This window comes from Pseudoliparis swirei, unplaced genomic scaffold (assembly GCF_029220125.1).
Source record: "Pseudoliparis swirei isolate HS2019 ecotype Mariana Trench unplaced genomic scaffold, NWPU_hadal_v1 hadal_25, whole genome shotgun sequence".
In the NCBI taxonomy this organism is placed as follows: Eukaryota; Metazoa; Chordata; class Actinopteri; order Perciformes; family Liparidae; genus Pseudoliparis; species Pseudoliparis swirei.
Window position 1 is genome coordinate 975,789 of NW_026613261.1, and position 25,000 is coordinate 1,000,788.

General features: G+C 47.9%; 1 protein-coding gene across 1 annotated transcript in view; it reads right to left on the reverse strand.

Annotated features, from left to right (window-relative positions):
• myo10 (myosin X) overlaps positions 1-25,000 on the reverse strand; it is a gene marked incomplete at its 5' end in the record, with an annotated part of 32,951 nt that overhangs the window by 4,409 nt on the left and 3,542 nt on the right. The window contains 32 exons of the mRNA XM_056410468.1: positions 590-797; positions 874-1,171; positions 1,628-1,751; positions 2,007-2,164; positions 2,319-2,510; positions 3,054-3,196; positions 4,176-4,231; positions 4,513-4,606; positions 5,314-5,409; positions 6,011-6,254; positions 6,647-6,767; positions 7,062-8,207; positions 8,304-8,343; positions 8,900-9,097; positions 9,186-9,292; positions 11,278-11,392; positions 11,478-11,602; positions 16,546-16,626; positions 18,158-18,263; positions 18,827-18,909; positions 18,999-19,067; positions 19,568-19,660; positions 19,723-19,789; positions 20,121-20,221; positions 20,301-20,447; positions 20,995-21,116; positions 21,629-21,758; positions 22,211-22,314; positions 22,410-22,494; positions 22,611-22,624; positions 22,725-22,849; positions 22,933-23,061. Coding sequence (XP_056266443.1) covers positions 590-797; positions 874-1,171; positions 1,628-1,751; positions 2,007-2,164; positions 2,319-2,510; positions 3,054-3,196; positions 4,176-4,231; positions 4,513-4,606; positions 5,314-5,409; positions 6,011-6,254; positions 6,647-6,767; positions 7,062-8,207; positions 8,304-8,343; positions 8,900-9,097; positions 9,186-9,292; positions 11,278-11,392; positions 11,478-11,602; positions 16,546-16,626; positions 18,158-18,263; positions 18,827-18,909; positions 18,999-19,067; positions 19,568-19,660; positions 19,723-19,789; positions 20,121-20,221; positions 20,301-20,447; positions 20,995-21,116; positions 21,629-21,758; positions 22,211-22,314; positions 22,410-22,494; positions 22,611-22,624; positions 22,725-22,849; positions 22,933-23,061 — 4,921 coding nt within the window. The remainder of the gene's footprint in view (positions 1-589; positions 798-873; positions 1,172-1,627; positions 1,752-2,006; positions 2,165-2,318; positions 2,511-3,053; positions 3,197-4,175; positions 4,232-4,512; positions 4,607-5,313; positions 5,410-6,010; positions 6,255-6,646; positions 6,768-7,061; positions 8,208-8,303; positions 8,344-8,899; positions 9,098-9,185; positions 9,293-11,277; positions 11,393-11,477; positions 11,603-16,545; positions 16,627-18,157; positions 18,264-18,826; positions 18,910-18,998; positions 19,068-19,567; positions 19,661-19,722; positions 19,790-20,120; positions 20,222-20,300; positions 20,448-20,994; positions 21,117-21,628; positions 21,759-22,210; positions 22,315-22,409; positions 22,495-22,610; positions 22,625-22,724; positions 22,850-22,932; positions 23,062-25,000) is intronic.

Consider the following 25,000-nt stretch of genomic DNA (forward strand, 5'->3'; position numbering starts at 1 on the left):
AGTTCACCCTTAGTAGACCCCTGAGGGCCTCCGTGTCACGGGGACTCTTCAGTTCACCCTTAGTAGACCCCCTGAGGAACTCCGTGTCACGGGGACTCTTCAGTTCACCCTTAGTGGACCCCTGAGGAACTCCGTGTCACGGGGACTCTTCAGTTCACCATTAGTAGACCCCTGAGGGCCTCCGTGTCACGGGGACTCTTCAGGTCACCCTTAGTAGACCCCTGAGGGCCTCCGTGTCACGGGGACTCTTCAGTTCACCCTTAGTAGACCCCCTGAGGAACTCCGTGTCACGGGGACTCTTCAGTTCACCCTTAGTAGACCCCTGAGGAACTCCGTGTCACGGGGACTCTTCAGTTCACCATTAGTAGACCCCTGAGGGCCTCCGTGTCACGGGGACTCTTCAGGTCACCCTTAGTAGACCCCTGAGGGCCTCCGTGTCACGGGGACTCTTCAGTTCACCCTTAGTAGACCCCTGAGGAACTCCGTGTCACGCGGAAAACACGCGTATGAATAGAACCGGGTTAGCTCTTCAACAACGTGGGCTAACATTTGGGAGCAGGTAGCCACGCCCCCTGGGCGGCGGACCCACCTCTCCCGCCGTGGTGTGCGAGTTGATGGTGATCCTGCAGGAGCCTCCTCCGTGGCAGTGAACCGTGGTGCTCATGTCCTGCCGGGCCACGATGGAGCGGATCTCCTCCAGCGACGGGACGTTCTCCCGGCTCCGGGTCTTCCTCAGGGCGTCCAGGGCGAAGGCGGCGTAGCGCTCCATCTCCGAGCCGGGGGCGAGCTCCCGAGTCCTGCGGAGAGAGAGAGGTTTGGGATGGTCAGCGGCGGTCCGGCGTCGGGGGGATCTGTCTGTGAGCGCACCGATACCTCTTGAGGTGGAAGCGGAGGTATCGCAGGATGCTCCTGGTGGGGAGGAAGGTGCACGACATGCAGGCCAGGATCTTCCAGCCGCAGAGGTCCCCGGGGCTGCCGGGCCGCGGCGGCCGCACCGTCTGCTTGACCAGCTGGCAGTAGAGCTCGTCGCGCAGCGCCTTGAGCTCCTGGCCGGCGCGCAGGACGCCCTGGATGACGGGCACCGGGTCGGCCACGCCCTCCAGGTGCTGCAGCGAGCTGAACACCTGGAGGGCTTCGTCCTGCAGCGTGGTGTAGCTCCGGTGTCTCAGGGCTGGGGGGAGGGGGCGGAGCCACTTATAGAGAACCGCCCTTAAAAAGCGTGGCTTTTAAAGGCGGTAATTCTGGTCAATTCTGCCTCCCAATGAATCCCTTAAAGACTCTTTTCTCGCTTACATTAAATTCCCGCCACTCAACAACAACAAGATGCAACACTGGACACACACACACACACACACACACACACACACACACACACACACACACACACACACACACACACACACACACACACACACACACACACACACACACACACACACACACACACACACACACAACTAAATGCAGCACAGCCATTGAACGCACCACCCTCATATATAGATTGAAAAAGAGAAAACAAGATTAATATTCTATACGTTTTTTTGACTGAACCTAAATTATTTGCGTAATATAAAACGTGCGTAGCCTCAGTTGTTGTTGTTGTTGTTTGTTTGTGTGAGCGACTCACCGCTGAGGTGGATGTCTCCGTAGGGCAGCGGCAGCAGTGGCGAGTGCAGCGGGTGGAGGCTGTGGCGGAGGATGGGGTTCCTCTTGTAGACCTGGTCCACCACCTCCGGGTTCAGGCAGTTCTCCTGCCGAGAGCAGAGGACCAATGACAGCCTGAGGGCGGAGCCACGCTGACCACCTGAGGGCGGAGCCACGCTGACCACCTGAGGGCGGAGCTGACTACCTGAGGGCGGAGCCACGTTGACTACCTGAGGGCGGAGCCACGTTGACTGCCTGAGGGCGGAGCCACGCTGACTACCTTGAGGAGAACACTTTTCCATGGTGGAGTTTGCGTGCAGCTTCATTTTACTGCCCCAATGCATGCTGGGAGCCCCTCCTACCTTGATGTCCTGCAGCAGCTGCTGCGTGGGCGTGTCGATGGGCGCCTTGGCGTCGATCACCGTCTGGACGGCGTTGGCCCAGCGCGCCGCCTCGCTCAGCAGCTTACAGTACAGACGGTACGAGTGCTTACGGCCGTACACAATCACACTCCAGTAGCCTGGGGGGGGAGAGGGGGAGCACAAGAGAGAGAGTCCTGTTAGCTGGGCTTCCATGGAACACATTGATACTCCCTCTCTCTCCCCCCCTCTCCCTCCTCCCTCTCCCTCCTCCCTCTCCCTCTCCCCCCCCCCCCCTCTCCCTCTCTCTCCCACCGGTGTCCTTGAAGACGCGCTCGTCCGGCGCCGCCACCGAGCAGAGGCTGCTCAGTACCAGCGCCCCCAGCTTGGGGGCGCTGCGCTCCGAGCTCTTGTAGTAGTCCAGCGAGTTGTGCGTGAGCAGGAACCAGCGCTTGGTGAGCTTCAGCGAGGCCTTGGAGCTGCTCTTCATCTCCTTGTGCAGCCAGCCTGAGGAAGAGGAGGAGGTCTTAGTCTCTTGAAGTGGGTCAGTGTGTGGGCGGAGCTTGTTGCTGATACATGATACACGTTTTCTGATATATAAACGAAGAGCCAGAAAAGATATATATATATATATAGTATAGTATATATTTTATAACATATATATTATACAGATAATAATTATATAATATATATATGTTATAATTAGATATATTATTATATATATACAAAATGATATATTATATATATAATAACGTATATATAATATATAAAATAATTATATATAATATATACAATAATTATATATATATAATTATATATATAATTGTATATAATATATATATATATAATATTATTTATATATAAATAATAATAATTAAACATATATTATTAAATATATATATGTATATATATATCATATTATATATATATATATATCATATTATTATATATATATATATATAATCTGAGATCTCATCGCTCTGCTGCTGTTACAATCGGATCTATTTCTTCCCCTCAAAACGAGTCCCGGCGGCCTCGTCGCCTCGTCACCTCGGATGACGAACTCCTGGCCGTCGACGCGCGTGTCTCCCTTGGAGCGCTGCAGCAGCGTGATCCAGTGGTGCATCTCCTCCGGCGTGTCGGCGGTGCAGTGCAGCACGCGGTTCGCCGTGATCATCACGAAGGAGTTCGGCCTGCGAGGAGGAGCAGAGGTCATCAAGACGCCCTTCAAGACGCCCTTCACGACGTCACGCCTTCACGATTCATTACGAATCAGCTTAAGAAAACTCGAATATCATGAAAAATATACTAGTAGGGTATTAAAAAATCACTTGAATTGTCTAATTAACTCGAAACACCTGCAAGGGTTTCCTGAGCCTTGACAAACACTCAGCTGTTATAAATCATTTTTTTAACTTGGTCTGAGGAAATATTAAAATTTTATGAGATAGGATTTTAGAGTTTTCTTTGCTGTAAATAATATATTAAAAGAATAAAAGGCTTGCAAATATTGATTATAAAATAATCCAGAAATACATATGATTTCTTTTTTTTTTGCATTACAGAAAATAAAGAACTTTATCACAATATTCTAATTTTCTGAGACAGTCCTGTATATACATAAATACATTTTTAAATATATACAGTATATAAACATATATAATTAAATAAATATAATTAAATATATAGAGTACATATATAAATACATAAATATATATACATGTATCTAAATATATGTATATATTTAAATATATATATTTATATATAAATATGTTTAAATATATATATATATAAATGTACAATTATCTCAATATATGTATATATTTAAATATATTTATATATAAATATAGATATAAATAATATATATACATAAATACATTTTTAAATATATACAGTATATAAACATATATAAATAAATAAATATAATTAAATATATAGAGAACATATATAAATAAACTAATATATATGTATATATCTATATATATAAATATATATAGATATATACGTAACAAGGAGTCAAATGAGAGGCATTGTGCGTCACTTTGCGACCGCGGAGCAAATCACAAACAAAGTGTGTGAAGCTGGTCGGCTCAAAGGACGGAGCGGTCACACGTGACCTCTGACGTGACCTCTGATGTGACCTCTGACGTGACCTCTGGACCCGGGCCTCACCTCTCCGGATTGTCTGCTGCACAAACCGAGTCGATCATCCCCACGTCCAGCGTGCCCTGAAGAGAGGTTCAGGGACAGTGTTCAGGGTAGGGATAATGAGATTCACCTTCTTCACACACACGCACACATACACACACACACACACACACACACACACACACACACACACACACACACTGTGTATCAATATTGAAATTAGCTTTGCGATGGGCGCTTATAACCACATCCTCCCCTCTGTAATAACAACTAGAAACATTGTGATAAAACATTTTCTCTCCCCCGCCCGGCATACATTATGACAACTCCATCTCCCAGGGTGCTTTGCGGCGGCACTCACCACGGCGTTCTGGGGGTTGGCCTGCTCGTCGTGCATCTCTCGGATCTCCTGCTCCGTGGCGCCGTGGACCTGACTCAGCACGCTGAACCACTGGCTGTGGACAGCAGGTCGGGGGTTTAAGGCTTCTCATCATCTTTACATTCTACTTTTTATAATCTCTTGGTTTTGCACTCGTCTCCATTCATTCGATGTTTTCTAAACTAAATAAAAATAAAATCTTTGTATTGGCTTGACGTGTTTTCTGATATACAAACGAGGCGTCAGAAAAGAGTCAAAGTATATTATGAATAAATAATTTTTTAAACAATTATTATTATTATCTTGGGTCAGTGTAGTTGTGTCCAGCTATAAAATGTTTATACACTATAATTATACATATAATATACACACATATATTATATATGTATATATATAACATATACTGTATCTATAATATATATAATTATTTATTAATTATATGTATATATTATATGCATATATATAATATATAATATATTATATATATATATGTATTGAAATTGACACACCAAGCAGATGTCAAAAATATTTTTTATGGTGGAAATTCAAGTGTAAGATATTAACCTTTAAGTATCACACCTCCCCCTTTCTTAATATGCTGTGTGTGAGTGATCGTGTGTGTGAGTGATCGTGTGTGTGTGTGTGTGAGTGATCGTGTGTGTGTGTGTGAGTGATCGTGTGTGTGTGTGTGTGTCTCGGTGTGACTTGACGTGAGCGTGGTGATGATACTGTTTCGTCTCCATAGCAACGAGACGCAGCTCCTCGTCAACAGAACCAGCGTACCTGGCGTCCTCGGCGGTCTCGGCGATCAGCTGGTACGTCCTCTCCGGCATCACGATGTTGATCCCGTTCTCCTTCCCGGTGTTATCCACGATCTCTCTGCACATCGCCGGAGGAGAGAACACGTGCGTCAGCTTCAGAGGTAAAAGTTATATCAAAAAAACATTCAAAAGGCATAACGTGAAAGTTCTGTCATCGTATCGTTCAACAGGAATATTTCTATAATAAAGCGTGAAATCAAAATAATAGAATGGTCCTATTATTAGGACTAAATCAATCCAGAAAGGTGACATACTTATAATAATCATCAAAATAATGACCATGAAACAATAATAGAAAACACATTTAAAAGAAAGCTAATAATAAAGGTCCTGGATAAACGCAGCTATTGTAAAATCACCTAGTGGTCATTAGAAGAACTGCATCCTAGTTATTGAGAGGATATTGTAATTGTGGTAATTTTATATCCTGATCTACAAACTCCACCTTCATCATTACATTTGAATTGAACTTTGTTTAATTCATTAAATAATTTATAAAAATTATAAAAATAAAAATAAAAAACTTTTTAATAATGAATACAAAGTATCAACACTAAATAAAGGCTTTGGAGCCGCCTTGTGGATTCTATCAAGAAGCCAGTATTTAAACAACTAAATGTCGATGACATCGCCCCGGAGCTCGTCCGATTGGCCCTCACTTGGCGTGGTGCATATCCAGCGCCCCCTTCAGGCGCTCCTCGCCGTCGTTCTCGAAGTACATGAGCTTGCTCTGCCGCAGCACGAACCAGCGGCGCTTCCAGTTGCGGCGCGACAGCGTGGCCGAGCCGCCGCCCTTCTTGTGCAGCCAGCCCTGCTTCAGGGCCTCCTGCTTGGCCCGGAACCACAGGAACGTCTCGTCCTTCAGGACGCACCAGCGGCGCTGCCACGCGTTCAGGAGGCCGCCTGGGGGGGGGGGGGGGGGCACCTCGTCACATGACTTGTGATGCGCTACTTACTTTAATTACGAATGCTACTACTACCACTACTGTTACTACTACGATGACTACCTCCATGCAGTTCTCATCTTATTTAACTCAGATCCTTGGTGTAAGTGTGTGATGACATAAAGGTACATAGAGTTATGAAGCCTGACCAATGAAACTTCATAAAACTGTATTTAAATGATTTAAATTATTCAAGCTTCTCCCTCCAGCCTTGAGTTGAAGGCTAAAAGTGATGCGAATGCTGTTTTGGATGGAAAGATGATTTATCTCTCGAGGAAGTAAGACAACCCCTGAGAGTAATCTATAGGACAACGGGGGGGGGGGGGTCCTCTGCTGTGATGAAGGAGCTACCTTTGATGAAGAGGAAGCTGTGGAAGTACGGCAGCGTGACGCAGCTGTAGACGGAGTCCCGTCGGTACGACAGCTCGTCGTCGGTGTCCAGCCTGTCGAAGTCGTCCTCGCTGTCCTCAAACTGGAGGAAGGACGACAGCGGTGAGACGAGTGGAAACGCAGAGAACCAGAGAGGCTCTAGCGCCCCCTAGAGGCCGAGAGCTCATGCTTACAATGTTTACTGAGGGAATCAAGAGAGAAGTCATTCTATAGACTTCTATACAACCAGAGGAGTCGCCCCCTGGTGGTCAGGAGAGAATGTAGCTTTAACACATGAAGCATAGACTTCTATACAACCAGAGGAGTCGCCCCCTGGTGGTCAGGAGAGAGAATGCAGCTTCACCACATGAAGCTCAGACTTCTATACAACACTCACCGATGACTGGGCCCCCTCCGAGCTGAAGCGGTAGGCCCCTGAGCTGTTGTAGGTGCCAACAGAGCCGCGGTAGTCCGGGGACCACGTGCCGCTGCAGGCGTTGGCGACGGCCACGCTGCCACCGGACACGGCGGCGCCCTCGTCGTCGTGGTCGTAGTCAGAATCCTCGTCCGGCGGGATGAGCTCCACCGGGTCGTCGTCGGGCGCCTCGGACGAGGCCTGCGGGCGGCAGGCGAGGGGCACCGGCGGCGGTGGGGGCGGGGCCACGCCGTCGTTGGCGTACGGGTCTTCTTCGGACGAGTCGTCGCTCGTCCGGATCCCGCTCGTCCGCTGGCCGTCCGAGTGGCCGTGCTCGCTCGGGTTGGGCGAGTCCTTGAAGGCCTCGTCGTCCGCCCCGAACCCTTCGTCGACCTCCTCCTCCTCGCCGGCCCTCCTCCGGCCGCCCTCCTTCTTCTCCTCCTGCCCTTCGCCGCCGCCGCCCAGCGAGCTCTCGATGTTCCTCACGCACTCGTCGATCTCGTCGAAGTTCAGCGAGTCGAGGAACCGCTGCGCCGCTTCGCACGCCTCGTCCTCCAGGCGCCGCAGCTCCTGGTCGCGCAGCCGCTGCAGGCGGTGCAGCGAGGCCTCCGTCAGGCTGAGCTCCTGGCGCTCCTTCAGCCGCTGCAGGGACTGGATCTCCCGCTCCAGCCGCAGGATCTCCTCCACCTGAGACGCCTCGTGGGGGCGGATGGCCTCGCCCGGCTTATTGGACGCCTCATTGGACGCCTCATTGGACGCCTCATTGGACGCCTCATTGGACGCCTCACTGGACGCCTCATTGGACGCCTCATTGGACGCCTCACTGGACGCCTCATTGGACGCCTCACTGGACGCCTCATTGGACGCCTCATTGGACGCCTCACTGGACGCCTCATTGGACGCCTCATTGGACGCCTCACTGGACGCCTCATTGGACGCCTCATTGGACGCCTCACTGGACGCCTCATTGGACGCCTCATTGGACGCCTCACTGGACGCCTCATTGGACGCCTCACTGGACGCCTCCGCTGACTCCGGCGTGTTACGACCTGCTGCAGGTTGAGGCAGAGCCAGAGAGGCCAACTCCTCCACCAGGTGGAGCTCCTCCAGCCGTCTGGCCTCCTCAGCCTGAGGAGGAAGGAAAGACACCGACGGAAAAAACCTGTTTACAAAATTCCTGAAAAAAGTTGATTTGTACTGAAGAAACCTGAAGAAACCTCGAACCTCTCTGGCGATGATCTCAGCCTCCAGCTTCAGTCTCTCCCTGCACAGACAGACAGGTAGAGAGACAGACAGACAGGAAGAGAGACAGACAGACAGGAAGAGAGACAGACAGGAAGAGAGACAGACAGACAGGAAGAGAGACAGACAGACAGGAAGAGAGACAGACAGACAGGTAGAGAGACAGACAGACAGGAAGAGAGACAGACAGACAGGAAGAGAGACAGACAGACAGGTAGAGAGACAGACAGACAGGAAGAGAGACAGAGAGACAGGAAGAGAGACAGACAGACAGGTAGAGAGACAGACAGACAGGAAGAGAGACAGACAGGCAGGAAGAGAGACAGACAGGCAGGAAGAGAGACAGACAGGTAGGAAGAGAGACAGACAGGCAGGAAGAGAGACAGACAGGCAGGAAGAGAGACAGACAGGTAGAGAGACAGACAGGCAGGAAGAGAGACAGACAGACAGGTAGAGATCAGATTAGCCGGAAACACAAGTAATCACATTTCCCGCCATTAAAATCCCATAAAACAAGATGACAGCCTGTAAAGGTCGGACTCATCCATCATAACAACAAACGTATTACGCCACAGTACCTCTCCTCCTCCTCCTCCTCCCTCGTCTTCCTCTCCTCCAGCAGCCGGCTGTAGGCCCGGCGGGCCAGCCGGCCTCTCAGGCGCCTCTGGAAGGCGAGCGCCGCCCAGCGGAGCAGCAGGAACCGCCTCCTGCAGCGGACCGCCCGGTAGTTCTTCTGGAGGACCACAATGCACTGCAGCAGCTTCCGGTACCGCTTCCTGTTGGCGGGAAGGCATCGGCCAATCAGCGCCATGGATTCGTGGGCGCGCCGTCTGACTCATCGGGTTGTTAAACACGGAGCGGTACCGGGCCGTGAAGCCCAGGACGTGGGCCTGGATCACCGTGGCGGCCCTCAGCACCTCCACCTCCCTCTGCTTCTCCAGGAGATGCTCCAGAGACTCCCGGAGGAACACCTGGGGGGGGGGGAGGGGAGGAGGAGACAGGGGAGGAGGAGAGGAGGAGAGGAGGAGACGGGGAGGGAGGAGGAGGAGGAGAGGAGGGCAGGGGGAGGAGAGGAGACAGGGGGAGGAGAGGAGGAGACAGGGAGGAGAGGAGAGGAGGAGACAGGGGGGGGAGGGGAGGAGAGGAGGAGACGGGGGGTGGAGGAGAGGAGGAGGACGGGAGGGAGGAGGAGACGGGGAGGGAGGAGAGGAGGAGACAGGGGGAGGAGAGAGGAGGAGACGGGGGAGGAGGAGGCGACGGGGAGGAGGAGGAGACGGGGAGGGGAGGAGGGAGGAGGGAGGGGAGGGGAGAGGAGAGGAGGGGAGAGGGGAGGAGAGGAGGAGACAGGAGGAGAGGAGGGGAGGGAGGGAGGAGGAGGAGACGGGGGAGAGGAGGAGACAGGGGGGAGGAGAGGGAGGAGGAGGGGAGGAGGAGGAGGGAGGGAGGAGACAGGGGAGGGGGAGGGAGGAAGAGGAGGAGAGGGGATGAAGAGGAGGTGGTGACAGGGAGGAGGAGGAGAGGAGGGAGGAGAGGAGGAGATGCAGGGAGGAGGAGGGAGAGGAGGAGACAGGGGGGAGAGGAGGAGAGGGAGGAGAGGAGGGAGGAGAGGAGGAGACGAGGGGAGGAGCAGAGGAGGGGAGGAGGAGAGGAGAGGAGGAGACAGGGGGAGGGAGGAGGGGAGGGAGGAGACAGGGAGGAGGAGGAGGAGAGGAGACAGGGGAGGAGGAGGACGAGAGGAGGAGGAGGGGAGGACGAGGAGAGGGAGGGGAGGAGAAGAGGAGGAGGAGAGGGGGGAGGGGGGGGGAGGAGAGGGGGAGGAGAGGAGGAGGAGACGGGAGGGGAGAGGAGGAGGAGGAGGAGACAGGGGGAGGGGAGGGAGGGAGGAGAGGAGGAGACAGGGGGGGAGGAGAGGAGGAGACGGGAGGGAGAGAGGAGAGAGGAGGAGACAGGGGGGAGGAGAGAGGAGGAGGGGAGGGGAGGAGAGGGAGGGGGAGAGGGAGGAGGAGAGGGGGGAGACGGGGGAGGAGAGGAGGAGACAGGGGGGAGGGGAGGAGAGGAGGAGACGGGGGAGGGAGGAGATGGGAGGTGAGGAGGAGACGGGAGGAGAGAGGAGACGGGGGAGGAGAGGAGGAGACAGGGGAGGAGAGGAGGAGACGGGAGGGGAGGAGGAGAGGAGGAGACAGGGAGGGGAGGAGACGGGGAGGAGAGGAGGAGACGGGGAGAGGAGAGGAGACGGGGAGGGAGAGGAGGAGACGGGAGGGGAGAGGAGAGGGAGGAGGAGGAGAGGAGAGGGGGGAGGAGGGAGGAGACGGGGGAGAGGGAGGAGACAGGGGAGGAGAGGAGGAGACGGGGAGAGGAGGAGACGCAGAGAGGAGGAGGGAGGGGAGGTGAGGAGAGGAGGAGACGGGGGGGGGTACATGAAGGTATTTGAGGTATTCAGAGCAGGAGAATCAGTAAATAAAAGTAACTATACTTCGTTACCAACAACACTACGGACCCAGATTGTCTTTTTATTGAAAATCAAATCAAAAGTTTTTCACACACACATACACATACACACTCTCTTAAACACACACACACACACACACACACACACATACACACACTCTCTTAACCCTGGTGTTGCCTTAGGGTCATTTTGACCCGAATCAATATTACACCCTCCCCCCGCTTTAGGATTAATTTGACCCCATTCAATGTTTAATGTCGGTGTTCTTTCGGTAGTCAACAAACAAACATAAAGTGCCTCACACTTAAACTTGGAAAACAATATTAATTCTAATAATTTTCTGGAGGTTTTAATTGCTGGCGTCAAATTGAACCCAAAGGGTAAAATATGTTAGTAAATATAAAGGTAACAGGAGGGTGAAACATTGAATCGGGTCAAAATGACCCAAAGGCAACACAAGGGTTAAACACACACACACACACACTCCCCCCCCCCCACGGGCCTCACCTTGGTCTTCCCCAGCTGCCACTCTGCCCCGCCGCTGTCGTGGCGGTGCAGCAGCTGGACGCAGCGCCCCCTGTGGTCGTCCGGCGTCAGCACGCCCGGCATCAGCACCTTGTACCTGGAGAGTCAAAGGAGGATTCATCATGTGTTCATCATATGAACAACAATAAGACGGCGGAGGTCTTGAAGGCGTGGAGACGAACCGGGAGCAGAAGTCCTGGAAAGGTCTCCGGACCGGGAAGCCGGCGCGGCGAATCTTCACCGTCTCCAACATGCCGGAATACCTGAGCTGGTTCAGGACCAGCGTCTGGTCGAACTGGTCCGGCATCTGGAGGCAGAGGGGTCACCGGGTCTTTAGGACGCACAGCTGACCCACAGTCAAACCTCATTCAGTAAAGAGACCGAGACGCAACTCAAGTATTTGTGAGTCCCCACAATGTGTGGTCAGATCAAGGTCCCCACGGCGTGACGCATACAGGGACACACACACACACACACACACACTACTTATCGTCCATGTATATCTTTGTTCTAAGTTTAGTAAATGTCAATACGTCTGTTGCTCGTGTCGACCCACGTCACATGATGTAGGCCCCTCCCGCTCCCTCACAAAGCCCCGCCCCCACACATCCCCGGCACGCCACTCGTTCACAACCATGACCTCGCCACACTTAAGCGCATTCAGCGGCGGACATTTTCCCGGGGACCCTCTCGCGCCCTGTAACCTCAGTGGGCGGGGGGGGGGGGTCCGGATAAGAGTGGGCTTTCATCGCCGCTCGCCATGCCCCCTTCATCCAGCGGCACACCTCCCCCGACGGACTGAATGGCGTCCTTTAACGGCGTCGGCACAAAGCCGAGCTGTCAGGAACATCGCTGGCTTTTTTTCACGCTCCTCCGGCGCTTCCGATTTCCGCCCGCGACGCTCCGGGAGGTCGACGCCTCCTCCGGAGGAGACACTGAGCCTCCTCGCTCCCTTCGGGGGCCATTTTGTGCCCCTTTCTTTCTCCCATTCTGTATTTCTAGCGACGCCTGAAGGGAGAGGCGGAGCTCACGCTGACAGGAAGTCACGAGACGAGTTCACAGGAAATCCCCCCAAAAAGACTTCCCTGTCACTTGGAGGACTCGTTCCACTGCGACCCTCACGCTCTGGTATCGTCACGTCAACAGCGATGCAAATGAGCATCCAGAGGCCCGAGGGGGGGAGGGGGGGGGAGGGACTAGGACTCTCGGCCCCACTTCCCGGCTGAAAGACTCGGGGGCATTCAACAGGGATAAAGGGGGGCGGGGCTACGGGGGAATCACATGTTCCTCAAGGAGGTCCATGGACCCCTCGGCCACTGAGGAGGAGGCTGAACCCCATCTGGCTCCTCCCCCTGCGGGGCCTTCAGAAACTCTCTGGTGGTTTTGGCCGTCGGCTTCGGGTCCTGGTCTGTCGGCTTCGGGTCCTGGTCCGGCTGCTTCGGGTCCTGGTCTGTCGGCTTCGGGTCCTGGTCTGTCGGCTTCGGGTCCTGGTCCGGCTGCTTCGGGTCCTGGTCTGTCGGCTTCGGGTCCTGGTCCGGCTGCTTCGGGTCCTGGTCCGGCTGCTTCGGGTCCTGGTCTGTCGGCTTCGGGTCCTGGTCCGGCTGCTTCGGGTCCTGGTCTGTCGGCTTCGGGTCCTGGTCTGTCGGCTTCGGGTCCTGGTCCGGCTGCTTCGGGTCCTGGTCTGTCGGCTTCGGGTCCTGGTCCGGCTGCTTCGGGTCCTGGTCCGTCGGCTTCGGGTCCTGGTCCGGCTGCTTCGGGTCCTAGTCCGGCTGCTTCGGGTCCTGGTCTGTCGGCTTCGGGTCCTGGTCTGTCGGCTTCGGGTCCTGGTCCGGCTGCTTCGGGTCCTGGTCCGGCTGCTTGGGGTCCTGGTCCGGCTGCTTGGGGTCCTGGTCTGTCGGCTTCGGGTCCTGGTCTCCAGACTCTTCCCCTCTGGTCCCAGTGGGTCTTGGTCTCATCTCAGAGGATGCTGTTCTTTGAGTCTCTCCTCTGGCCTCCATCTCGTGGTGACCCCTCTGGAGTCTTGATGGTTGACTTTGACTCAGACTACTTCCTGGAGAGGGTTCTGGGTCTGGACATCGGTTGTGAGGCTTCTCTTCACCGGGGAAATAATCCCTCTGCCACCCACCAGTGTTCTCCAGGTGTTCCAGGTGTTCCAGGTGTTCTCCATGTGTTCCAGGTGTTCTCCAGGTGTTCTAGGTGTTCTCCAGGTGTTCTCCATGTGTTCTCCAGGTGTTCCAGGTGTTCTCCAGGTGTTCTCTAGGTGTTCCAGGTCTTCTGGTGTTGCTGAGCTCACCTGAATGGACCAGACCGTTGGTTAGGCCACACCCACTCCTCTCTCTCTCCGTGATGGTGTGTTGTTCAGCCGAGTGATGCCTTGCTCTGGACATGACCTCTTGACCTCCTGCTCCTTGTCACTGAAGCAACGTGAAGAACACACACCTGGAACCGCTGAGCAGACACCTGTCCACTCCTTAAAGAGGAGGGGCCATGTAGACCACCTCACCTGGTGTCTAGACCCTCACCTGGAGCTGGACATGGTCTGACTTTAAAGACGTCTGGAAGTTTCCTTCTGACCATCGAGGTGAGGACAGAGACGCCATGAGGACATGTGACATGTCCACTTAGGTAGGACCGAGTGGAGATGATAGATTATATACATTATACATTATAGGTTATATATTATATAGATGATATAGATAATACATTATATATTATATAGATGATATAGATTATACATTATATATTTTATAGATGATATAGATTATATATTATCTTTATATTATATAGATGATATATGATTTAGATTATATATATTATACATTATATATTTTATATAGATTAAACATTATATAGATTATATATTATATAGATGATATAAATTATATATATTATATATTATCTTTATATTATATAGATGATAGATGATATAGATTATATATTATTTATATTATATATTTTATATAGAATATTTATATTATATATGATATAGATTATATATTTTATATATTATAGATGATATATATTATATAGATGATATATATTATATATATTATAGAATATATATATTATAGATTATAAAGATTAGATTATATATATTATATGTTATATATATTATAGATGATACAGATTATATATTATATAGATGATAGATATACTATATAGATGATATAGATTATAGATATATTAAATAGATGATATAGATTATATATATCTATAGATCTAGATTACCGTCTGATGAGCGTCGCTCCAACAGGTTGAATCATGAGCTGTCAATCAAAATGCACGCTGGAGAAATCCCCGTCGGACAAGTAATGCATGCTAGTTCCTTCCCTCCGTGAGGAGACAGCAGACAGAGACCCGGCACACCGAACTCCGCAGCACTTGAACCGGACGGTTGAATAAATGAAATAAAAAGAAAGCCTGTGCAACAAGCGGCACTTGAATGCACCGCAGCCCGAGTGCATGGAGAACAGCCTCAGAGGCGAGGAGACGAAGAGCGGGGAGGACCGGAAAGTTCCCAAATAACACACATATTACATTACATTACACACACACACACTGCCACCGCGAATCAAACAAAGGCTTTCAAACCCCAGAGGCCACTCCCCCTTTATCTGTGTGGAGAGGGAGGGCCGCGGTTGCCACGGCGATGCATCTCCTGCTGAGGCTAATTTGTGCAGGGCCACGTGTGTGTGTGTGTGTGAGAGAGACAGAGCAGGCTGTTTATATTCAAACCTGACTTTTTTGTCCAGTTTATATATATATATAATATATATATAAATACATACATATGTATACAACAATTATATATATATATAAATGTATGTATATATATATTTTTAATATACAGGACTGTCTCAGAAAATTAGAATATTGTGATAAAGTTCTTTATTTTCTGTAATGCAATTAAAAAAACAAAAATGTCATGCATTCTGGATTCATTACAAATCAACTGAAATATTGCAAGCCTTTTATTTTTTTTTATATTGCTGATTATGTCTTACAGCTTAAGAAAACTCTAAAATCCTATCTCATAAAATTTTAATATTTCCTCAGACCAAGTAAAAAAAAAGATTTATAACAGCTGAGTGTTTGTCAAGGCTCAGAAACCCTTGCAGGTGTTTCGAGTTAATTAGACAATTCAAGTGATTTGTTTAATACCCTACTAGTATACTTTTTCATGATATTCTAATATTTAGAGATAGGATATTTGAGTTTTCTTAAGCTGTAAGCCATAATCAGCAATAAATCAGAATAAAAGGCTTGCAATATTTCAGTTGATTTGTAATGAATCCAGAATGCATGACATTTTTGTTTTTTTAATTGCATTACAGAAAATAAAGAACTTTATCACAATATTCTAATTTTCTGAGACAGTCCTGTATATACTGACATACAGTATATATGAAAAATATATCAAAAAAATTACAATTAGAAATATCTATATAAATATATATATATATATATATAGATAAAGAAAAAAATATATATGTATATGAAAAATAAATGTATATAAAGAAACAGGACGAAGGTTGAACCTGAGCTGGGACCGGAGCTCAGACGCTGCTCACTGATTGGTTAGAATACATCACGCTTTAAACTGACAGCTGGAAGAGTGACGAGAGAGATGAAGCTCCAACACACACACACACACTCACACTCACACACACACACACACTCACACACACACACACACACACACACACACACTCACACACACACACACACAAACACACACACACACACACACACACTGTATAAATATATTGACATTTCTACAATGACCATCTGCAGGAGTCCCGTGACCCTGCAGGCTCTTTTTCAGACGCCTCTCGGGGGTCTCTTGAGGGCCCGTGTCTCCCTGACCCTCGTTTCCCCCGGGGCGACCCTGAACCGCCCCCCACCCGCCCATTAAGCCTCATTCAACAGCCATCATGCAGCCTTGTTTAACACTCCATCAGAGGCCAGCTGGGCTCCAGAGAAGCTCCGCCCCTTTTGTATGCATTACCCAGCAGGCCTGTGACCTTTGACCTCCCCACGTAAACAGAGCGTGTCTCATCCAGGGGGCTATTCTTTATTTTAAAATCATTTTTACATTCCATCGTTTCATTTCTGTTATGGAAACTTAAGAATCAAGAACTTTCATCCGTGTGTGTGTGTGAGTGTGTGAGAGTGTATGTGTGTGAATGTGTGTGTGTGAGAGTGTGTGAATGTGTGTGTGTGTGTGTGTGTGTGTGTGTGTGTACTCACCTTGTGTTTATTTGGTTTGATGCACCGGATGAAGAATGGATTAGACGTGCTGAGCGTCGCCATCAGAGAGTGAAGAGAGTCCTGCAGAAACACTGAGGTTACTACTGGTACTACTGGTACTGCTGGTACTACTGGTACTACTGGTACTACTGGTACTGCTGGTACTACTGGTACTACTGGTACTGCTGGTACTACTGGTACTGCTACAGAATACTAGTAGTAGTACTAGGAGTACCAGTTGTAAATTACTCTGAACAGGTTAATCTTAATATTTTGACTATTTCCCGTAAACTTTTATTTTTTAAGTGACTTTGTATGTTTTGGGTGCTTTTATTTTGAAGTACTTCCTGTGAGAACCGGAAGTAGCTGTTAATATTGAAAACATGACATCGCAAAAGTGTCTTGAAGGAAAAGGTCTCCATGAGTCGAGTCTGAGAGGCTTTATCTGGGCTTTGGCTTCATGTGGAGAGACTTTATTCTTTAAGAACTGTGGTAACATGCTAATGCTAGACATTAGCATGTTGTATTAGGACTGTGATAACATGCTAATGCTAGACGTTAGCATGTTGTATTAGGACTGTGATAACATGCTAATGCTAGACATTAGCATGTTGTATTAGTACTGTGATAACATGCTAATGCTAGACGTTAGCATGTTATCACAGTACAACATGCTCATGCTAGACGTTAGCATGTTGTATTAGTACTGTGATAACATGCTCATGCTAGACGTTAGCATGTTGTATTAGTACTGTGATAACATGCTAATGCTAGACGTTAGCATGTTGTATTAGCTATGCTAGACGTTAGCATGTTATCACAGTACAACATGCTCATGCTAGTCGTCAGCATGTTGTACTAGTACAACATGCTCATGCTAGACGTTAGCATGTTGTATTAGTACTGTGATAACATGCTCATGCTAGACGTTAGCATGTTATCACAGTACAACATGCTCATGCTAGACGTTAGCATGTTATCACAGTACAACATGCTCATGCTAGTCGTTAGCATGTTGTATTAGTACTGTGATAACATGCTCATGCTAGACGTTAGCATGTTGTATTAGTACTGTGATAACATGCTAATGCTAGACGTTAGCATGTTGTATTAGTACTGTGATAACATGCTAATGCTAGACGTTAGCATGTTATCACAGTACAACATGCTCATGCTAGTCGTTAGCATGTTGTACTAGTACTGTGATAACATGCTAATGCTAGACGTTAGCATGTTGTATTAGTACTGTGATAACATGCTCATGCTAGACGTTAGCATGTTATCACAGTACAACATGCTCATGCTAGTCGTTAGCATGTTATCACAGTACAACATGCTCATGCTAGTCGTTAGCATGTTGTATTAGTACTGTGATAACATGCTCATGCTAGACGTTAGCATGTTATCACAGTACAACATGCTCATGCTAGTCGTTAGCACGCGTGTAGCTAGGAAGGAGAACTTTAATGTCCACGTGTGAGCATGCATGTCGTCTCCAGAGCTCCTGCTGGCGTCTCCGCCCCGTTAGCTCGTCTCTCAGGTATCTTCATCACCACGACATGAGCAGAGGGCCGTGTTGTGTTCAAGGTGTGTGGGAGTTCTGGCCACTCGCCTTGAACTGGGTGCTGACGGTGGGCCTGCGGTGCTTGGAGCCCCTCAGGGTGTCCTGCTTGTTCCGGCTCAGCACGTGTTCGAAGAGGTCGTAGACGAAGTCCAGCCTGGGGAGGGAGAGGAGAACCGAGAGGAACCGAGAGGAGAACCGTGAGCAACCGAGAGGAACCGAGAGGAACAGGAGAGGAACCGAGAGGAACAGGAGAGGAACCGAGAGGAACCATGAAGAACAGGAGAGGAACCGAGAGGAACCATGAAGAACAGGAGAGGAACCGAGAGGAACCATGAAGAACAGGAGAGGAACCGAGAGGAACCATGAAGAACAGGAGAGGAACCGTGAGAAACAGAAGAGGAACCGTGAGGAACCGAGAGAAACAGGAGAGGAACCGAGAGGAACCGAGAGGAACATAATATAATATATATTATATATATATTATATATATATTGTATAATATATATATATATAATATATATTGTATATATATATATAATATATACAAATATAAATATATATATTTAAATATTTAAGATATATATACATAATATAGATAAATATAAATACATATACATATTTAATATATATATATATATATAATATATAAATATAGATACATATAATATACATATGAACCCAGGCATAAAGCAGCCTGTTGGGGGCGCTGTGCTCTACCTGCTCTCCCGCAGCAGGTTGAGGATGTCGTCTCTGAAAGTGTCTCTGTTCTTCTCCAACATCCCCCTCACGTCGTACACCACCTGCATCCGGCCACAAGGGGGCGGCAGAGAGTTGAATGTGAGCACAAAGAGACGGAGCGGCTCACGTGAGATATGAGTGGCAGCTGTACCTCTCCCGCATAGTGCTTCACTCCAAAGCTGTGCACAGCAACGCGAGGTTTCACGTAGAAAGAGTTTTTCTGGGAGAAACAAACAAACAAACAGACAAACAAACAAACAAACAAACGTCAGACTCGCAGCACATCTGTATTCTGAGCTGGGTGTTCATAGAACAGCTGGAGGAACAAGAAGAAGTCTGATAGCAGCTTCAGCCGCCATGTTGAGGCCATGGACGACTGACCAACCACCACGTTATTCATCTACAACTATAAACACTGCTGAGTGGCTGGAATTATAGAATTATGTTGTAATAATAGTATAATGATAACATAGTAATTGCATATTAATAGTATAATGATAGCGTAGTAATCGTATAACAAAGGCATAATTGTATAATAATAGTATAATAGCATAATAACAAAGTAATAACATAATAGTAATATAGTAATAACATAGTAGTAATATAGTAGTAACATAATAGTAACATAATAGTAACATAGTAGTAACATGGTAGTAACATGTAGTAACATGGTAGTAACATGGTAGTAACATAGTAGTAACATAATAACTAAAGCCCTACCGAGTGCTGGCTGTGCAGCTTCTCCAGCAAGGTGCCGTCTGTGGCTTTAGGGAAGTGACTCTCCTCATTCATCAGTGCCAGGAGACCCAGTTTCTGTGGAGACCATCATCATCATCACCATCATCATCATCATCATCACCACCACCACCCCGTACCTTCTCGATGAGGTCCAGACATTCTCCGTTGTCCATCCAGTTGATGTCGGCCCACACCAGCCCCTCCCTGCAGGAGAGAACCAGCACATGAGGGAGGAGAGTTCCTGTCTCCCTTGGATTTTTACTGTAATCAAAAATGTGGGGGAGGGGTGGGGGGCTCCAAAAGACATGTGGCCGGGGGCCTCAGGGGACCGGGGTCCGGCCCTGCAGCAGCTTTATACTCGGTCCTTTCTCCCCGAAAACTAAACTAAATGAACTAAAACGGCTCCATTGCGACTTATTTGAAGTGATCCTACAGATTGAAGCAGAGATCCGGCTCAGGGTGGGGAGTATTACACATGAGCCAAGAGGAGGAGCTCCTCCCTCAGGTAGGATGCGTAGGGATCCTCTCCACCTACTTGTTGTACTCCAGCTGCTCCAGGGAGAAGATGTGCTTGTTGAAGTACTCCTGCAGCTTCTCGTTGGCGTAGTTGATGTTGAACTGCTCGAAGCGGTTCACCTTGAAACGCCACCACGGTACTTTAGAAGGTTGTTTCAATTCACTTGAACTGGAGTCAAAGATCCGCCCGGCAACCCACCTCGAAGTTCTCGAAGCCGAAGATGTCCAGGATGCTGACGGACTTGAAGTCCTGTTGGCCCCGGATGCGGTTGTTGAGCTTCCTGATGATCCAGTTGAAGCACTGAGAGTACAGGGCCATGGCCATGGAGTCTCTGGAGTCCACGGCCTGTTATGTAATCAATACAGATATTAATCACCTGGAGTCCACGGCCTGTTATGTAATCAATACAGATATTAATCATCTGGAGTCCACGGCCTGCAGGAGAGCACAACCAATTGTAATTCTGCACAGTTTATTCTATATTTAATACACATTTTAGTTGCGGCATTTACATTTTTTTTCTTTTTATCAGATTCCGTCGTAAATTATTTGAATTTCAGTTTTTCATTCTTTGCCTCGTGAAAGTAATTTGTTTTTGCTTTTGTTCCTGACCCTAAAGTCTGAGAATACTCATGCACTCTTATTATTTTCTTTAGCAGAGACTCATTGCAGAAAAAACAACAACAACGTTTTTTCCGCATTAATCCAGGATACTTTGTGAATTTATTAAATAATGTAAAAATAACAGATGTGACTAAAAACCTTTGTTCATGAAGTGAAACGTCTCCATCGATTTCATATCAGCGTAAACTTGATATATTTGGCTTTTGGGGGGCTTATTTGAAGTTGGGTTCAGGGAGTGTGGGGACTTTCTGCTTCGGCGTGGACTCACCTGCTCCACGGTGAGCGGCGTGGAGATCTCCTCGCCGCGGAGGATCATGGACCGGTGGGTCAGGACCTCGGCCAGCTGGTCTGGGATCAGCCCCAAGAGATCAGAGGTCCGGCTCAGCGCGGCTGATGGAGGCAACAAACTATGACTTTAATATTACTACATTATTAACTATTGTTCATAAACTATTACTTTAATATTACGACATTATTAACTATTGTTCATAAACTATAACTTTAATATTACTACATTATTAACTATTGTTCATAAACTATTACTTTAATATTACTACATTATTAATAACTATTGTTCAAAAACTATGACTTTAATATTACTACATTATTAACTATTGTTAAAAAACTATGACTAATTTAAAATAGTATTATTAACTATTGTTAAACTATGACTTTAATATAAAATAGTATTATTAACTATTGTTAAAAATTATGACTTTAATATTACTATAGTATTCTTAACTATTGTTAAAAACTTTGACTTTAATATTACTACATTATTAACTATTGTTAAAAACTATGACTTTAATATTACTACATTATTAACTATTGTTAAAAACGATGACTTTAATATGACTCCAGTATTGTTGGGTCCTTTGAAGGTCCTGAGGAGACTCCCGTACCTGACTTGGAGGAGACCTGAGCTCCTCCGGCCGTCATGAACTCGATGTTCCCGGTGTGGAGGACTCCGGCGAGGAGGCGCAGGATCTCCCCGATGTTCTCCTCCGTGAACTGCATCGTCCGCATTGCATTCTGGGAAAAAGGAGTTGAAGGGAGAAATCAGAAGGAAGCTCTTGTTTCCTTTTTAGGGTCTGGTCCTTTTGGAGGTCCAGACTGAGAGGGTCTGGTCTCTCTGGGTCAGACTGAGGGGGTCTGGTCTCTCTGGGTCCAGACTGAGGGGGTCTGGTCTCTCTGGGTCAGACTGAGGGGGTCTGGTCTCTCTGGGTCAGACTGAGAGGGTCTGGTCTCTCTGGGTCAGACTGAGAGGGTCTGGTCTCTCTGGGTCAGACTGAGGGGGTCTGGTCTCTCTGGGTCAGACTGAGAGGGTCTGGTCTCTGGGTCCAGACTGAGAGGGTCTGGTCTCTCTGGGTCAGACTGAGGGGGTCTGGTCTCTCTGGGTCAGACTGAGGGGGTCTGGTCTCTCTGGGTCAGACTGAGGGGGTCTGGTCTCTCTGGGTCCAGAGGGGATGATGCTTCCTGCTCACCTGGACGTCCTGAAATGTGCCGACGTCGTTGATCGTTTTGTCAGAGACGCAACCGGAAGGTCTGAGGTAGTGGAAGCTGTCAGGGGGGGTCAGGGAGAAGGCCTCTGCGCACACACACACACACACACACACACACAATTATATATAATTATACACACACACATATATATATATATATGTTTACTTTGCCTCCTCTCACCTCTCTGCTGGCTGTTGGTTCCGGCCAACAGGGCGTAAAAGATGTGGTAGTTTCTCTCTCCCGGGTTCTGTCGGACCACTCGGTTCTGTAGGGAACAGGAAGCAGCGCCGTTAGGCCCTCGCGTGTGTGTGTGTGTGTGTGTGTGTGTGTGTGTGTCTCTTTAAATGCGATGGCCGGTGTGGTGGCAGGAAGGACACTCACCTTTTCTAAGAGGTCTGTGGTCAGAAAAGTGAGTCAAGGAAAACAAGCAGGGGTGTGAAGGAAGTCATGGTTTATTCATGAGCACATGGCGAGCCCTTCGGCGCTGAAGGATACAGTCCACGATGCGGCCGCCCTGGATGTTCCCCTTCTGGCAAAAGTGCAGCTGGACGAACTTCCCGAAGCGGCTGGAGTTGTTGTTGTGGACGGTCTTGGCGTTCCCAAAAGCCTCCATGATGGGGCTGTGGGGGGGAGGAGCCAGGAGCAGGGGGAGGAGCCAGGAGCATTAGCCAGGCCACGGGGGGGGGGGGGGGGGACCACTCACCTGCTCTCCAGCAGCGCCTCCTCCACGCAGGACGTCCCGGCCGCCGCCTCCAGGGACTGCTGGCTCTTGGCCGACAGGAACTTCAGGATCAGCTTGGTGCTCTCGGTTTTACCGGCGCCGCTCTCTCCACTGGGGGGGGGGGGGGGGGGGGGTGCAGGTTATATGATTAATAATCTTTAGTTTTTTATGTTCACAAGGGTGGCAGAAAAAACAACCCTTATGGGATTAATACACTATCTACCTACCTATCCATCCATATATCAATAAATGTATACATGCGCACACACACACACACACACACACACACACACACACACACACACACACACACACACACACACAGTACCATTTTATATATATATATATATACTTATTCTTGTTATAGAAAGCAATATTTATGTTGTTCCTCTTTGGTTAGTGATGAATTAGTTCTTTAAGAGGAGCAAACAAAGTGTGACACGTGAGTAAATCACTGTTCCAGCATTTCACCACTAGAGGGTGCAGGAGAACCACCAGCAGGGGGCCTTTGAGTCACGTATGTTGTGAGCATTTTGGTACTAGTAGTAGTTATTACCTTCGCATTGAAAATGCCGGAAGGTTATGTTTTGATCGCCGTGTATTTATTTATTTATTTATTTGTATGCGTGTTATTCGCAAAACTCAAAAAGTATTGAACCGAATCGCATGGAATTTGGTGGGATGATTGTTTATTATCCGGGGACCAGTTGATTAGATTTTGGGATCGATCGGGTCAAAGGTCAAGGTCAAAGGTCATGAACAGGTCAAAATGTTCTTGAATCGCATGAAATTTAGTGGGATGATTGGTTATTATCCGGGGACCATTTGATTAGATTGTGGGATCAATCAGGTCAAAGGTCAAGGTCAAGGTCATGGAAAGGTCAAACTCTTTTTTTACCATAGCACGATACATTTTTGTCCAATTGGCATGCAACTAATGCCAAAATGTTCATAATTCAATGCCCAATCTTGTGATATGCGAAGGTATGCGCTCTACCGAGTGCCCATTCTAGTTTAATTATGTTTACATATATATATAAATATTGAAATATATATATATAAATATATATAAAAATATAAATATATATACATATTGAAATATATCTAAAAATATAAATATACAAAAATATATTTAGACATAGAAATATATACATATATACATCAACGCTGTGTACAAGAAGGGGATGAGTCGACTCTTTTTCCTGAGAAAGCTTCGATCCTTCAACGTGTGCAGCAAGATGCTGGAGTTATTCTACCAGTCGGTTGTGGCCAGTGTGCTGCACTTTGCCATTGTCTGCTGGGGGAGCAGCATCGGAGCCGGTGACACCAGCCGTCTTAACAAACTGGTTAGAAGGCTGGCTGCCAGCTGGAGCACCTGGAACAGGTGGTGGAGAGGAGGACGTTGAAGAAACTTGTGTCCATATTGGACAACCCGGACCACCCTCTCCACCCGGACCACCCTCTCCACCACCTCCTACAGGGACAGAGGAGTACTTTCTCCAGACGTCTCCTCACGCTGCCACAAGGACAGAGACAGGAGAATATTCCTGCCGACGGCTATGAGGCTCTACAACAGATCACCTCTTGCCAGATCATAGTGCAATAACTACAACAATCACTGAATACTTACACTATGTTGATCTGCACTTCACACATCTCATTTGTTTGCACTACACACATACACACACATTTCATTTCATTTGCTCTGCACTCATACACACACTTTGCTTTTTGCACTCTGTCTATATTTAATATTTTGTGTATTTGATTTGTCAGTGTTGTTGTGTGTTGTGTATGCATGTGTGTTGTATATTTACATATATATTTTGTTTTGTATTTTACTTTTATACTTCTATATCTTTCTTCCCTGTTTCTTATATTTTGTGTTTTGTTTTTATTCTTGTGTGTTGCTGCTACTGTCACGACAAATTTCCCCTTGGGGATTAATAAAGTATATATCTATCTATCTATCTATCTATCTATATATCATTATCTGCAAACATAATTTTGATTTAAAAACAAACTGTTGCCTCGACAACCTTGTGTTGAA